This window comes from Papio anubis, chromosome 13, assembly GCF_008728515.1.
Source record: "Papio anubis isolate 15944 chromosome 13, Panubis1.0, whole genome shotgun sequence".
Taxonomy (NCBI): Eukaryota; Metazoa; Chordata; class Mammalia; order Primates; family Cercopithecidae; genus Papio; species Papio anubis.
The window spans coordinates 98,087,966-98,104,556 of NC_044988.1; the positions used below are offsets into that span (position 1 = coordinate 98,087,966).

A 16,591-nucleotide genomic window follows, 5' to 3' on the forward strand; every position below is an offset into this window, starting at 1 on the left:
GTTTTAATGTGCTAGATACAAAATCAATATACTGAAAGTCAAATGTTTCTCTACACTAGCAACAGAAACGTAATTTTTTTTTTTTTTTTTTGAGACGGAGTCTCACTCTGTCGCCCAGGCTGGAGTGCAGTGGCCAGATCTCAGCTCACTGCAAGCTCCGCCTCCCGGGTTTACACCATTCTCCTGCCTCAGCCTCCGAGTAGTAGCTGGGATTACAGGCGCCCGCCACCTCGCCCGGCTAGTTTTTTGTATTTTTTAGTAGAGACGGGATTTCACCGTGTTTGCCAGGATGGTCTCGATCTCCTGACCTTGTGATCCACCCGTCTCGGCCTCCCAAAGTGCTGGGATTACAGGCTTGAGCCACCGCGCCCGGCCAGAAACGTAATTTTTAAAAGTACTACTTATTAGAGCAGAAAATATAAAGTACTTAGGAATAAATCTAACAAAAGTGTGTAAGACATTTGTGGAGAAAACTATAAAACTTTGTTAAAAGGCATTAAATAAAAACTGAATAGATAGAATGATTTATCTAGTGCACAGATAGAACGATCTTTTGTGAAGGTGTAAATTCCCACCAGGATATATACAGTTAATTCAGTTCTAGTCAAGTGCTCAGCAGGTATATGTGTGTGTGTGTGTTTCTTTTTGCAATGAGATGAGCTGATTCCAAAACTGATTTGGAAGAAAAAAATTTTAAAAAGGTTGAGACAATGTTGAAGATCATGGTGGGGCCAGGGAGGGACTCACCCTACCAGGTTCTATAAAATAATAGTAAACAAGTCCATTTGGCACAAAGAAGACAGAGCACTGGAACGAAAGAGAGCTCAGACCCATGTGAATGTGTGGAACCTTGACAAACGACAGGTGACCTGAAAAGCCATTTGGAAAAGGACTTCATCAGTGAGTGATACTCTCACATTTGATGACCTAGATTGATTATGTATTAGGAAACCTGTCCTAATCTTTCATTTTGTTCCTTGTTTTAGATATCATAGTCTGGCTTATAATGCTTATGTAAAATGCAACACCTTGTTTTCATTTTGTAAGATGCTAGGCATAAATCATGGCTTTGTTTTTTTCTCCTGTAGGGTGAAATTGATGCTCATGAAGACAGCTTCAAATCTGCAGATGAATCTGGGCAGGCACTGCTTGCTGCTGGTCATTACGCCTCAGATGAAGTGAGGGAGAAGGTAAGAGAAGAGAAATGGAGCTTTTGAGGAGCAAATTACATATTTCACTAAGTCTCTGAAAGCTATTATTCATCCTTAAATATCCAGACATTGCATTCACCATGATATGTGAGAAACTTTCCTTTTTCTGCAGAGATTTAAAAAGAAGGTATATGTGTAGTGTGCTGATTTCCTGAGAGACAGTCCTCCTTATTTGGGGCATGTGTGGCACGTTTCCTACTTACAGGGACTTTTTGTATTGAGCTGAGTCTTGCATTAGGAGTTGCAGCAAAGAGGAAACACATTTTTATAAAATGATACGTAGGCCGGATGTGGTGTGACCCCAGCACTTTCAGAGGCCAAGGCAGGAGGATTGCTTGAGACTAGGAATGGGAGACCAGCCTGAACAACATAGTGAGACCCCATCTTGACAAAAAATTGATAAATTAGCCAGACATGGTGGCACATTCGTATAGTCCTAGCTACTCGAGAGAATTGCTTGAACCCAGGAGTTCAAAGTTACAATGAGTTATGATTTGCACCACTGCACTCCAGCTTGAGTGACAGTGAGACCCTGTCTCTAAAAAAAAAAAGAAAGTAAAATAAAATATGTATGTATGTAAGTTTTGAAGTATCTCAGAGTATAAAATTGCCTAGGAACATTAGATAAATAATGATTTCTATATTTTCTAATATTATATAGAGTAAAAGAAGACATTTCAAAGACTTGTCATTAGTAGCTTCGGAGCCTAAAGTCTCGGGGGTTTCTGAATTTATTTTCCATATGTTATAGAGTACCCACTCAGTTGACATTTCTCAGTGGAGAGTCCCTACTCCATTTATACTGCCTCACTTTTAAATGGATGCCCTATTTCTTCTACCTGGGAGTTTACTTACTATTTTTACCTAAAGTCATTTGTGATCATGTGGCAATAAATTAATTCTAGATTAATTAAAATAGGCCATCCCTTTTATATTGAACATGCACATACAACATGAATGTTGTTTTTCCCCTTTTGCAAATCAGAAAAAAGGCCTGAAGATTAGCACTAGGATTAGGAATTCCAGGCTAGCTGTTCTGTCTGCCTCAGAGGCACTGGGGCTGACCTCATCTCCCTGACCATGTCTCCTATGCCCCCAAGCTGACCGTCCTTTCCGAGGAGAGAGCAGCACTGCTGGAGCTGTGGGAGCTGCGCAGGCAGCAGTACGAGCAGTGCATGGACTTGCAGCTCTTCTACCGGGACACTGAGCAGGTGGACAACTGGATGAGCAAGCAGGAGGTAATCTGTGAGCAAAGCTTTGTCAGTGGTGGGAGAAGAAGGACCTGTATTTTGTCTCCTCGGGTAGTGTGCTTGTTTTGTTTTAGGACATCGGTACCATGTTAGTTCTGAATCCATTGAAGAGGGGGAATTGAGCAAGCTTCTCTCAGCTCTGCCGGCATCTCTCTCTGCTGAGATTGCAAGGCCTTCAGAAAAGGCCCCAGCTTTTCAGATTAGTGTGATGTAAAATGTTTTGAGATTTTTTTCTTAGAACTTAGCATTGCCGGGTGCAGTGGCTGTCTCCTGTAATCCCAGCACCTTGGGAGGCTGAAATGGGAGTATCCTTTGAGCCCAGGAACTCAAGGCTACAGCAAACTATGATCGTACCACGCACTCTAGCCTGTTCAGTAGACTGAGATCCTGTCTCACAAAAAAAACTTTAGCATTACATGCCATCTAAATCTAATAGAAGCAACAAAAGCTATGTAAGAGAAGTTTCAATAGAATGTGGAAGAAGCAACAAAAGCTATGTAAGAGAAGTTTCAATAGAATGTGGAACAAGGGGCCGGGCGTGGTGGCTCAAGCCTGTAATCCTAGCACTTTGGGAGGCCGAGATGGGCGGATCACGAGGTCAGGAGATCGAGACCATCCCAACATGGGCTAACATGGTGAAACCCCGTCTCCACTAAAAAATACAAAAAACTAGCCGGGCGAGGTGGCGGGCGCCTGTAGTCCCAGCTACTCGGGAGGCTGAGGCAGGAGAATGGCGTGAACCCGGGTGGCGGAGCTTGTAGTGAGCTGAGATCCCGCCACTGCACTCCAGCCTGGGCGACAGAGCGAGACTCCGTCTCAAAAAAAAAAAAAAAAAAAAGAATGTGGAACAAGGATTTCATGATATGACTTTACTGGATTGATTTTTAAAAAATCCAAAAGGACTTTAAACTTCCTAGAAGAGATCTTAGAAGTTTAACAGCCATAAAATCTCTTTCCTTCTTTTTGTATTTTGGCCAAAATACCCTTTGCTTCACAGTCTTAGAAGATCAAAGGAATAGGACATTATTCTGAACACTTTGTTTCCTTTGGCAAGGCGTTCCTGTTGAATGAAGACTTGGGAGATTCCTTGGATAGTGTGGAAGCACTTCTTAAGAAGCATGAAGACTTTGAGAAATCCCTTAGTGCCCAGGAGGAAAAGATTACAGTAAGATCCCTTCTTGTCAGTTCTTTCAAATGACCCTTATTATCGTAAGCCAGAATCTCTTTCCCTGGAAGGATTCTGAACAGATTTGGTGAAAGATTCATATGCAAAGCACTCCTGTGGCTGCTTAAACTTTCACAAGGATGACACGCTATCTCGTTGAAGACATAATACAACTTTATGGAAAAATGATTTCCTTAATGGAAACCTTCAAACTTCTTTAAGTTTGTACCCTTCATTAAAAGTAGGTCAGGGGGCCGGGCGCGGTGGCTCAAGCCTGTAATCCCAGCACTTTGGGAGGCCGAGACGGGCGGATCACGAGGTCAGGAGATCGAGACCATCCTGGCTAACACAGTGAAACCCCGTCTCTACTAAAAATACAAAAAACTAGCCGGGCGAGGTGGCGGGTGCCTGTAATCCCAGCTACTCAGGAGGCTGAGGCAGGAGAATGGCGTAAACCCGGGAGGCGGAGCTTGCAGTGAGCTGAGATCCGGCCACTGCACTCCAGTCTGGGCACAGAGCGAGACTCCGTCTCAAAAAAAAAAAAAAAAAAAAAGGTCAGGGTTAATATTAAGAGGTACTCTTGGCTGGGTGCAGTGGCTTACTCCTGTAATCCCAGCACCTTGGGAGGCTGAGGCAGGCACATCACGAGGTCAGGAGATCGAGACCATCCTGGCTAACACAGTGAAACCCCGTCTCTACTAAAAATACAAAGAATTAGCCGGGCGTGGTGACGGGCACCTGTAGTCCCAGCTACTCGGGAGGCTGAGGCAGGAGAATGGTGTGAACCTGGGAGGTGGAGCTTGCAGTGAGCCGAGATCGCACCACTGCACTCCAACCCGGGCGACAGAGCGAGATTCCGTCTCAAAAAAAAAAGAAAGAGGTACTCTTCCCATTGAAAATACATCTTAGAAATAAGAATTTGGAAAGCTGTTAACCTGTATTTGACCCCTGCCAGGAGATGGTGGCACAACTAGTGTCTCCAGTCTTGAATGGAGGTAGCGCAGTCTTAAGATATGTAACTGATAACATCAAGCAAAATCTCAAAAGTTATGAGAAAAATGTCATCACCAACCTTTGGGTGAAAACCTTGACCTATGTTAAAGTTTGGTGTGTTTTATGATCTGTTCAGCCGTTACTTTTCTCTAGAGGCCAAGCTCAGGACTAATGTGCTTACCAATGAATAACTTTTATCTTCTTTGCTAGGCATTAGATGAATTTGCAACTAAGCTAATTCAGAACAACCACTATGCAATGGAAGATGTGGCCACTCGCCGAGATGCTGTAAGTTTGTAGGTTCTTCATGCTTCTCCTTTTTGGTATGTGGTTCTCTCTTCTAAGATGTTCCAGTTAAGTCTCTTCAACTGGACATCCCTTTGGGCATAAACACTAGAGACTTACAGGGGATCCTTGTCTTTCAGCTGTTGAGCCGCCGCAATGCCCTTCACGAGAGAGCCATGCGTCGCCGGGCCCAGCTAGCCGATTCTTTCCATTTGCAGCAGTTTTTCCGTGATTCTGATGAGCTCAAGAGTTGGGTCAATGAGAAGATGAAAACTGCCACAGATGAAGCTTATAAAGTAATGTACTATTAGTGTTGCTGTGTAGCACTTGATTAGTAAGCTAAACACAGCTCTCACAAATAAATGATAGCTAAAGGACAAAATAAAGGATTCCAAAAACCACACTACTTAATGTAAGCCAACTGTTTTATACATTCCTCCATAAAGATAAGTATAAAGGTAACGCAAGGGAACTTGACATACTCACGTTTAGATAGAAAGAATCCCCTTCTTTCTTTTATGGGCAGGATCCATCCAACCTACAAGGAAAAGTACAGAAGCATCAGGCTTTTGAGGCTGAGCTCTCAGCAAACCAGAGCCGAATTGATGCCTTGGAGAAAGCTGGCCAAAAACTGATTGATGTCAACCACTATGCCAAGGACGAAGTAGCAGCTCGTATGAATGAGGTGATCAGTTTGTGGAAGAAACTGCTAGAGGCCACTGAACTGAAAGGTAAGAGAAGATGTTCCATTGGATTGTGACATGTATGTTTGAGGAACTAAATACCCCTTTCTATGAAGTATTTTAGGGACATATACCCCTAAAGTAAGGTGAAGTGGATGACTTTGGCGTTAGGGATAATTTCCTGTGTAGGAATTACTTGGCTTAAGTTCTTGATAATAGTTTGGTAAATGTAGTTGAGCATACTGGTTGGTGAGGGAGTCTGAGTGAGAAGGAACAGAATTGGGCCTCATTGCTGAAAATCAAAGTTCAGCTGAGAGCCAAGGGCATTTACTAATTCTCCAGTGTCCTTGTATCTCAAGGGGGTTAGAATGCTTCCAGTTCAACCTTGAGATGGTAGAGCAGAGGCTGCAATTGATATTTTCTTTCCCTTTGTGATGTAAGTGAAGGAATAAAATTCTGATCTATATAGTCCTTCACTAAGATGCTACTGTTCATGGGCAGTGTCGGCAGAAGGGTAATGCTAAGCAATACAAAATTAAACTTGCTTCCTTCCATAGGAATAAAGCTTCGTGAAGCCAACCAGCAACAGCAATTTAATCGCAATGTTGAGGATATTGAATTGTGGCTGTATGAAGTAGAAGGTCACTTGGCTTCGGATGATTACGGCAAAGATCTTACCAATGTGCAGAACCTCCAGAAGAAACATGCCCTACTAGAGGCAGATGTGGCTGCTCACCAGGTAGTGTGAGCTGGGGGCTGTGGTTGGGCAAGTGAATGCAGAAACCATAGGAGGGAGGAAAAGCCAGTAATTTCAGACTAAATGTGTTTGGGGAGGGATGAAATGTGTTGATTTTCTTAGATTACTCTGTGCTGCATGTGCTTCTGCTAAAATTAAATATCATCCCTTAGAGCTTTCCAGGAGCCTCAGATGAAGGAAGGAACTAGCAGAAACAATACTCTCAGGGGTGGGAAAAAGACCTTATCAACTTTTCTTTGTATACGATAAAACTACACCCAAAGTAAAGTCAGCTCTGTCCTTTCACATTGCCAGGACCGAATTGATGGCATCACCATTCAGGCCCGCCAGTTCCAAGATGCTGGCCATTTTGATGCAGAAAACATCAAGAAGAAACAGGAAGCCCTCGTGGCTCGCTATGAGGCACTCAAGGAGCCCATGGTTGCCCGGAAGCAGAAGCTGGCTGATTCTCTGCGGTTGCAGCAGCTCTTTCGGGATGTTGAGGATGAGGAGACGTGGATTCGAGAGAAAGAGCCCATTGCTGCATCTACAAATAGAGGTCAGTCTGCTTCCCTCAGGTAGGAATCAACTTGGGAAAGGCTATGCTGTTGTAGCATAGAGGGGATGCATGTCAGGATGGGCAGGGTCAAGTTTAAATTATCGAACTAGAACCATGGTGGTAGCTACGGATGACAAATCAGTGCTAACTTTTCTCTTCATGGTTGGATAACTGGGGAGTGGTGTCTGCTTTCAGGTAAGGATTTGATTGGGGTCCAGAATCTGCTAAAGAAACATCAAGCCTTACAAGCAGAAATTGCTGGACATGAACCACGCATCAAAGCAGTTACACAGAAGGGGAATGCCATGGTGGAGGAAGGTGAGTAATTGGCATCAGTGACGTGGCTTGGCGCTGCTCCTTGTATCTCCCCTTATTGCCAAGGGCGTGGCCATGTGGGTGTAATAGACTCTGGGGCTGAATACCATCCCAATTCTTTACTGACTGTACGACCTGACCAGACCTTATCTTTCTGAGCTTGAATTTACCTTTTTTTTTTTTTTTGAGACGGAGTCTCACTCTGTCACCCAAGGTGGAGTGCAGTGGTGCCATCTCAGCTCACTGGAACCTCTGCCTCCCAAGTTCAAGCAGTTCTCCTGTTTCAGCCTCCCAAGTAGCTGGGACTGCAGGCACACACCACCATACCCAGCTAATTTTTGTATTTTTAATAGAGACAGGGTTTCACCATATTGGTCAGGCTGGTCTTGAACTCCTGACCTCAGGTGATCCACCTGCCTCGGCCTCTCTGAGTGCTGGGATTACAGCTGTGAGCCACCGTGCCCGGCTCTGAGCCTGAATTTCTTATCTGTGAAATGGGGATGACAACACCTCTCCTGACTCAGTAGTGAGTAAGTGAAACCAAGTAGGGAAAGAGCTGAAAGAGGGCCTGCACATGCCAGTCTCAGTAACTGAGTGCTGCAGTGGTACTGTTACTAGTCTTTATGATACGGTCACTAATGCCAACTTGCAATATCTGCTTCTTAGAGTCTAGGTAGAGGTCATGGTTTGAGGAGGCAAAAAATGAAACAGTCCTTTAAAGGGTTAGAACCTGAGCCTCTCAAAAAAGTTGGAATTATGAAAGGGCACAGCTCACCAAAACATAGTAATGAAAGTGCCGTGAACACACAGAAAAACTTCTTTTTGTCCTTCTGTAATGTGTCAACATAGTTTTAGTTATCCTCTTTCCCTACCCGCCTTCCAGGCCATTTTGCTGCAGAGGATGTGAAGGCCAAGCTTCACGAGCTGAACCAAAAGTGGGAAGCGCTGAAAGCCAAAGCCTCCCAGCGTCGGCAGGACCTGGAGGACTCTCTGCAGGCCCAGCAGTACTTTGCTGATGCTAATGAGGCCGAATCCTGGATGCGGGAGAAAGAACCCATTGTGGGCAGCACTGACTATGGAAAGGACGAAGACTCTGCTGAGGTAACCAGGCTTGGGAAGCATCTTACCTGCCAGGGAAGTGGAACAGGGCTTGTACTGAGAAGGAAGTTAGGAGAAGTAGTGATGCATGGGAGCTGTGCATCACAATGATTGTTTTTAAAGATGTTTTGGAATCCATTTTTTACTTCGTTTTGTTTTTTTTAAGACAGGGTCTCACTGTTGCCCAGGCTGGAATGCAATGGTATAATTGTGGCTCACTGTAGCCTCAAACTCCTGGACTCAAGCGATCCTCCTGCCTCAGCCTCCCAAGTAGTTGGGACTATAGGCAGGTAGCACTAGGCCTAGCTACGCTTTTTAATTTTAATGTTATTTTTAGTAGAGATAGGGTCTCACTATGTTGTCCCATCTGGTTTCAAACTCCTGGCCTCAAACGATCCTCCTGCCAAGGCTTCCCAAAATGCTGGGATGATAGGAATGAGCCACCCCTCCTGGCCCATTTTTTACTTTTTTTTTTTTTGAGATGGAGTCTTGCTCTGTCGCCCAGGCTGGAGTGCAGTGGCTGGATCTCGGCTCACTGCAAGCTCCGCCTTCCGGGTTTATGCCATTCTCCTGCCTCAGCCTCCCGAGTAGCTGGGACTACAGGCACCCGCCACCTCGCCCGGCTAGTTTTTTTGTATTTTTTAGTGGAGACGGGGTTTCACCGTGTTAGCCAGGATGGTCTTGATCTACTAACCTCGTGATCCGCCCGTCTCGGCCTCCCAGAGTGCTGGGATTACAGCTTGCGCCACCGCACCCGGCCTTTTTACTTTTTATTATGAAAATTTAATCATACCTAAAGGAGAGAGAAGATGATTGTCACTCACCTTCAACCATTAACATTTGCCATTCTTGTTTCATCTATGTGAAACCATATGTGTGTTTACATACATACTAACATACCAACATGCACGCATATGCATATACGTAGCTACAAACATACCAGCATACACATGTACATACCAATGTGCACATATACGCACATACCAACATGCACACATATATACATAGATGTACTTGGTTTTTTTTTTTTTTTTTTTTTTTTTTGGAGACGGAGTCTCGCTCTGTCTCCCAGGCTGGAGTGCAGTGGCCGGATCTCAGCTCACTGCAAGCTCCGCCTCCCGGGTCCACGCCATTCTCCTGCCTCAGCCTCCCGAGTAGCTGGGACTACAGGCGCCCGCCACCTCACCCGGCTAGTTTTTTTTGTATTTTTTTAGTAGAGATGGGGTTTCACCGTGTTAGCCAGGATGGTCTCGATCTCCTGACCTCATGATCCACCCGTCTCGGCCTCCCAAATGTACTTGGTTTTTTATGGTTATCTGTTTTTTGACTAAAATTTTCAAATTTTATTCATAAAGGTCTAGGTATAGTTCCTGTACCTAGCTCTTTCCAATCTTCACAAAAACTAGAATGAGTTGAATTTTTCCTTTTTTATTTTTTTAGGACAGAGTCTCACTCTGTCATCCAGGTTGAAGTGCAGTGGCACAATCTCGGATCACTGCAACCTCTGCCTCCCGGGTTCAAGCAATTCTTCTGCCTCAGCCTCCCGAGTAGCTGGGATTATAGGCACCCGCCACCACACTCAGCTAATTTTTTTTGTATTTTTAGTAGAGATGGGGTTTCACCACATGGGCCAGTTTGGTCTTGAACTCCTGACCTGAAGTGATCTGCCTGCCTTAGCCTCCCAAAGTGCTGGGATTACAGGCATGTGGCACCGCGCTCGTTCTGTCTCTGAGGCTGGAGTACAGTGATGCGATCACGACTCCCTACAGCCTTGACCTCCTGTGCTCAGCAGTCTTCCCTCCTCAGTCCCCTGAGTAGCTTGGAATACAGGCACGCACCATTACATCTGGCTAATGTTTGTATTTTCTGTAGAGATGAGGTTTCACTATGTTGCCCAAGCTGGTCTTGAACTCCTGGGCTCAAGCTGTCTGCCTGCCTCAGCCTCCCAAAGTGCTGGGATTACAGGCATGAGCCGCTGTGCCCAGACCAGGATGAGTAGGCTATAATCATAATATATATGATTGTCCCAAAATATGGGAAACCTGAAAAACTTTGAAAATGGTATTAGCACTGTAAGAAGGGCAGGAGGTGATCACGTCATTGTGTAACTGAGAAAGGCTGTTGAGGCAGGATGGCAGGTTGGTGAGGCAGTGGAGGATGGGAGGCTTCAGCCCCTGTGCAGTGCTCCACGTGTGGTTTTGGTTTCAGGCTCTACTGAAGAAACACGAAGCTTTGATGTCAGATCTCAGTGCCTATGGCAGCAGCATCCAGGCTTTGCGAGAACAAGCACAGTCCTGCCGGGTAAACCTGTAACAGTTTATGGGTTACTGGAGGGAGGCCTTGGGGGCTGGGAAAGTGGAGGGATCCAGATGCTGTCAACAGGTGTTCCTATCATAGGCAACATTTGACTCTGCTATTAACTCATGTGACAAAGGTTTACAGAGAGTTTAGAATGAGATTTTTTTTTTTTTTCTGAGACAAAGTCTCACTCTGTCACCCAGGCTGGAGTGCAGCGGCCAACCTCGGCTCACTGCAACCTCTGCCTCCCAGGTTCAAGCGATTCTCCTGACTCAGCTTCCCGAGTAGCTGGGATTACAGGTGTTCACCACCATGCCCAGCTAAAATTTTTTTTTTTTTTTTTGAGATGGAGTCTTTTTTGAGATGGAGTCTCACTCTGTCACCCAGGCTGGATGGAGTACAGTGGCACGATCTTGGCTCACTGCAAGCTCCGCCTCCCAGGTTCACGCCATTCTCCTGCCTCAGCCTCCTGAGTAGCTGGGACTACAGGCGCCTGCCACCATGCCCGGCTGATTTTTTGTATTTTTGGTAGAGACAGGGTTTCACCGTGTTAACTAGGATGGTCTCGATCTCCTGACCTCATGATCTGCCCGCCTCGGCCTCCCAAAGTGCTGGGATTACAGGCGTGAGCCACCGCGCCTGGCGGAGATGAAGTCTTGCTAGAGTGCAGTGTCACGATCTCAGCTCAGTGCAACCTGTGCCTCCCAGGTTGAAGCAGTTATCCTGCCTCAGCCTCCTGAGTAGCTGGGATTACTGGTGCCCGCCACCACGCCTAGCTAATTTTTGTATTTTTAGTAGAGATGGGGTTTCACCATGTTGGCCAGGCTAGTCTCAAATGCCTGACCTCAAGATCCACCCGCCTCAGCCTCTCAAAATGCTGGGATTGTGGGCATGAGCCACTGTGCCCGGCCCTAATTTAAAATGAGATTTTTTTTTTTTTTTGAGGCAGAGTTTCACTCTTGTTGCCCAGGTTGGAGTGCAGTGGCACAATCTTGGCTCACCACAACCTCCACCTCCCAGGTTCAAGTGATTCTCCTGCCTCAGCCTCCCGAGTTGCTGCGGTTACAGGCATGCACCACGCCTGGTTAATTTTGTATTTTTAGTAGAGATGGGGTTTCTCCATGTTGGTCAGGCTGGTCTCAAACTCCCAACCTCAGGTGATTTGCCTTGGCCTCCCAAAGTGCTGGGATTACAGGTGTATGCCACTGCGCCCAGCCAAAATGAGATTTTTTTTTAAAGATACCAAAAATTTAAAGTTCTTGGATCAGATTTTATTGGTAGCTTCAGTGAAGAACTCTCATGAGTGTGTATTTGGTAAATTTGGTACAGCTGGTGACATTTGAAACTGCTGTGTACTTAGATGACTTAGCGTGGACCTGTTTTTACAATGTTTGCCCTTTCTTTGGATTTTTAGCAACAAGTGGCCCCCATGGATGACGAGACTGGGAAGGAGCTGGTCTTGGCTCTCTACGACTATCAGGAGAAGAGTCCCCGAGAGGTCACCATGAAGAAGGGAGATATCCTTACCTTACTCAACAGCACCAACAAGGCAAGGCACAGAGAGTGGCTGCGTGTTTGTTCCGCACTAGCACCTCCATGTATGCTCAGTTGGGTTTCTGTGGGTTGTGTGTCTCCCTGAAATGAAAAGGCTTAGAATTCAAAGACACAAGTTTCCTTACCAGTCCCCGACATGATATACATTTATGCAGTACTGTGTATGATCAAGAAGTTAATCTGTCTTCTTGAATACCTGCAAGAAGCATAGATAATCACGTTCAGAAGGATAGCTTATTTTCACCATTGAGTATCTCTAGGTGGAATTCTTGACCTGTCGAGCCAAAGTTTGCTGTATAACTTGGACCTGTTGGTTCTTACTCCAGACTACAGGCTACATCTCAGCCCAGCAGATCATTGAAGACAGCTGTGACCTCACCCTGCAGGCTTTGTCTTCTCCAGGCTAAATAATGACAATAGTAAATCCATCCTGGTCCATCAGCCTTTCTTCCCTAACACACTCTGAATTGACGGTGGCCTTGAAGCGTCCACAGATTATCTGACTGATCCTGAAAGAGGCCTGCCTTCCGTTTTAGTTAAGGCTGGAGAAATGTCGTTGGCCATTTTTAAGAGCCAATTTATTCCCACTCCCACACCTTATTTATCCTTGTCATGATACTTTGAGGAATCCTGTGATTCTTATCTTTCTATTGATTCTAATTTAAACTTAAACCAACTTGTGGTCTAGCTTTGGTTTATATAAAGCAGCATTGCCCAGTAGAACTTTCCGTGATGGTGGAAATGTAAGGTGTCTGTGCTGCCTCTGCAGTAACTACTAGCTACGTGTGGTAGTGGGCCCTTAAAATATGGCTAGTACAACTGAGTGTTTTATTTAATTGAATTATAACTCGATGAGGCCGGGCATAGTGGCTCACGCCTGTAATCCCAGCACTTTGGGAGGCCTAGACGGGAGGATCGCTTGAGCCCAGGAGTTCGAGACCAACCTGGGGCACATAGCAAGACCTCTTTTTTTTTTTTTTTTTTTTTTTTTTTTTTTTAACATGGAGTTTTGCTCTGTTGCCCAGGCTGGAGTGCAGTGGTGCGATCTCAGCTCACTGCAAGCTCCGGTTCCCGGGGTCACACCATTCTCCTGCCTCAGCCTCCCAACTAGCTGGGACTACAGGCGCCCACCACCACGCCCAGCAAATTTTTTGTATTTTTTATTAGAGATAGGGTTTCACCATGTTAGCCAGGATGGTCTCAATCTCCTGACCTCTTGATGTGCCCGCCTCAGCCTCCCAAAGTGCTGGGATTACAGGTGTGAGCAACCGTGCTTGGCCTGAGACCTCATCTCTATTTATATTTAAAAAAAAAAAAAAAAAAAGCCAGGCGTGGTAGTTCACGCCTGTAATCTCAGCTCTTTGGGAAGCTGAGGCGGGTGGATCACAGTGTCAGGAGATCGAGACCATCCTGGCCAACATGGTGAAACCCCGTCTCTACTAAAATACAAAAAATTGCCGGGCGCGGTGGCTCAAGCCTGTAATCCCAGCACTTTGGGAGGCCGAGACGGGCGGATCACAAGGTCAGGAGATCGAGACCATCCTGGCTAACCCGGTGAAACCCCGTCTCTACTAAAATATACAAAAAACTAGCCGGGCGAGGTGGCGGGCGCCTGTAGTCCCAGCTACTCTGGAGGCTGAGGCAGGAGAATGGCGTGAACCCGGGAGGCGGAGCTTGCAGTGAGCTGAGATCCGGCCACTGCACTCCAGCCTGGGCGACAGAGCGAGACTCCGTCTCAAAAAAATAAAATAAAATAAAATAAAATACAAAAAATTAGCTGGGCGTGGTGGGGCACGCCTATAGTCCCAGCTACTTGGGAGGCTGAGGCAGGGGAATCACTTGAACCCGGGAGGCAGAGGTTGTAATGAGCCAAGATGGTGCCACTGCACTCCAGCCTGGTGATAGAGCAAGACTCCATTTCACAAATAAAAAGTTCTAACTCAATGAAAGTTCAGTGGGCACATGTGGCTGGTGGCTCCGGTGTTAAATAGCACAGTTCTGGAGCATCTAAGTGGAGAGAAGCCTGGCCTTGGTGGCAGGCAGCATTGCTCTTCTGCCTATGACCCTCTGTGGGTGTGGTAGGTGAGGAAGGGACTGAATTATCAGACCTTATGCAAAGTGACTTTAATATTGTTTTGGGCCTCTTAAAACAATTAATGCTGTCTTGTGTGTGCACACACATGACCTCCTTGGATTCTCCGTCTCAGAGAAGGAATTTGTTTTCAGTTCTCTGTCTTTTTTCTTTAGGATTGGTGGAAAGTGGAAGTGAACGATCGTCAGGGTTTTGTGCCAGCTGCTTACGTGAAGAAATTGGACCCCGCCCAGTCAGCCTCCCGGGAGAATCTCCTGGAGGAGCAAGGCAGCATAGCGCTGCGGCAGGAGCAGATTGACAATCAGTAAGGATGACACCGGGGGCCACAAGGACCAGGCGTCTCACAGGCGTACTCTGTTCCACATGGGCCGAAGCTTAGGCGTGTCCTGAGGCTCCTGGAGCCCACCTGCATGCCTCCTGCTGTCTCCACCCCACTTTGAGCCCACAGACCTCCCTGTTTGGGCCTCAAATCCCTGACTGATGACTTATTTTGCTTTGTTTTTTTTCCACCAGTGTTCATGAGTTTTTCCTAAACAGAATTTTTCTAATCATTGCCATTTGTCTTTTGGTTCGAGATGCTTTTCGAAATTGGATATTCAGATTCTACACCCCTACAGCTCTGTCCCCTTTGAAAAGCTGCTTTCAGAGCTTCTCTCTCTGCCATAGCTTTGAGTTCTGAGAATGGAACTTTGTAATGAAATGGCTCTGTTCTCTTTCCTGTAGCTGAGCCCCCATATTGCCCTGTGTCCCTCCTTCAGGGTAATTCTGACTCCACTAGTGGAATCAGCAGTTTTGGACACTTGAGAAGTATCCAGGAAATACATTCCCACTAGAGTTTGGGTAGAATAGTGGGATTTTTGGATTCCAGTGATCCTCAGTAAGATCAGAGTTATTTGTCCACTTATAGATTCTGTTATTATTGAGATAAGAATGGAAGGTTTTGGTTTATATTCTTTTTTTTTTTTTTTTGAGACAGAGTCTCGCTCTGTCACCCGGGCTGGAGTGCAGCGGCATGATCTTGGCTTACTGCAACCTTACCTCCCGGATTCAAGCGATATCCTGCCTCAGCCTCCCAAGTAGCTGGGACTGCTGGCATGTGCTACCACACCCAGCTAATTTTTGTATTTTTAGTAGAGACGGGGTTTCGCTGTGTTGGCCAGGCTGGTCTGAAACTCCTGACCTCATGATCCGCCCGCCTTGACCTCCCAGACTGCTGGGATTATAGGCGTGAGCCACCGTACCGGGCCTTGGTTTGTATTCTTACCAGCAGTCTGGGTCATAAATATAAGAGGAAAAAGTAGATCAAATATATGGCTAAATTGCTTGTTAGCTCTCAGTAAAATTTCTTTCTAAGGGTAGTCCAGTCTGTTCCCTGACCTTGCTCTGTGAAGTTACCAGTGTTTTCAGTACAGGAAAATCTGCCTTAAGCATGGCAGACCTGTCAAGAAAATGAAGGTGAACTAACCCTGTAATTTTCCTGTTATTTCTTTACTGTCATTTCACTCATGGCTTAGAGTGCTCCTTAGAGCTGTTGAATGGGTCCGTATTTTCCCAACATTAAGCATCCACCATCATGGCACCGGTCGGAGCTGCCGCCTTTCATCCCTGTGGATTAATCCCACTAATTTGTGCATGCTTTTGCTGTGCCCCCTCTGTGCAGGACACGCATAACTAAGGAGGCCGGCAGTGTATCTCTGCGTATGAAGCAGGTGGAAGAACTGTGAGTAGGCTGAGAGTCTTGCAGAGCACCAGTGTCCACTGCTACCCTGTCCATTCTCCCTCTGCCGCTTCTCTTGAAGGCCTTTGTTCATCCAGAAAGATGAGGTGGTGGGAGGAACTGCCTGTCTGTGCAGCAGCTTTGCCTCACAAGGGAAGAGGTCGCGGTGCAGCTGTGTTGGTTGATGACTGCTTATCTCATTGGTTGCTTCCGTGTGCAGCTGTGTGTTCAGAGTGGTGTTGGTTCCCCCTCCTGTTGGTTTTTGTGGTGGACCAGCCGCTATCAGCAGCAAACCTGAAGGCTTGTTCTGTAGTTTTCCTTAGTAGGAAGGAAATCATATGCTTCTCTTAAAGTGTTGTGATTCTTGGTAACTCATTGCTTTTTTATTTCACTTTGGGACACTTAGATTTGATGGTGATTCTAGTTTTTTTTAACTTTTAGTTTTTTATTGTTTGTTGTTTTCATGTTCAAAGATAATATTTCAGCCTTTTGTGTTTTAGTTCCCGAGGGTTAGAATATCCTTTGATTCTTAAGAAATCTTTCAAGTAACAGAATGGCACAGAGATACTCAGTAATGTGCCTGATTTTCCTTCCGAACTTGCCAAAACTTTCTGAGAACTGAATGTATCATTTTA

General features: G+C 45.8%; 1 protein-coding gene across 14 annotated transcripts in view; it reads left to right on the forward strand.

The window, feature by feature from the left end:
* The window catches only part of SPTAN1 (spectrin alpha, non-erythrocytic 1), an 85,740-nt gene that overhangs the window by 26,218 nt on the left and 42,931 nt on the right, over positions 1-16,591 (forward strand). For 8 of the 14 annotated variants that reach the window (XM_009188084.4, XM_009188080.4, XM_009188086.4 and 5 more), the window contains 14 exons: positions 1,089-1,190; positions 2,312-2,449; positions 3,516-3,626; positions 4,830-4,907; positions 5,045-5,200; positions 5,431-5,635; positions 6,145-6,326; positions 6,639-6,882; positions 7,078-7,200; positions 8,081-8,298; positions 10,504-10,596; positions 12,008-12,142; positions 14,395-14,543; positions 15,900-15,959. In XM_009188084.4, the coding sequence (XP_009186348.1) occupies positions 1,089-1,190; positions 2,312-2,449; positions 3,516-3,626; positions 4,830-4,907; positions 5,045-5,200; positions 5,431-5,635; positions 6,145-6,326; positions 6,639-6,882; positions 7,078-7,200; positions 8,081-8,298; positions 10,504-10,596; positions 12,008-12,142; positions 14,395-14,543; positions 15,900-15,959 (1,994 nt within the window). The remainder of the gene's footprint in view (positions 1-1,088; positions 1,191-2,311; positions 2,450-3,515; positions 3,627-4,829; positions 4,908-5,044; positions 5,201-5,430; positions 5,636-6,144; positions 6,327-6,638; positions 6,883-7,077; positions 7,201-8,080; positions 8,299-10,503; positions 10,597-12,007; positions 12,143-14,394; positions 14,544-15,899; positions 15,960-16,591) is intronic. The other 6 variants (XM_009188089.4, XM_009188085.4, XM_009188090.4 and 3 more) reach the window with 1 other exon arrangement.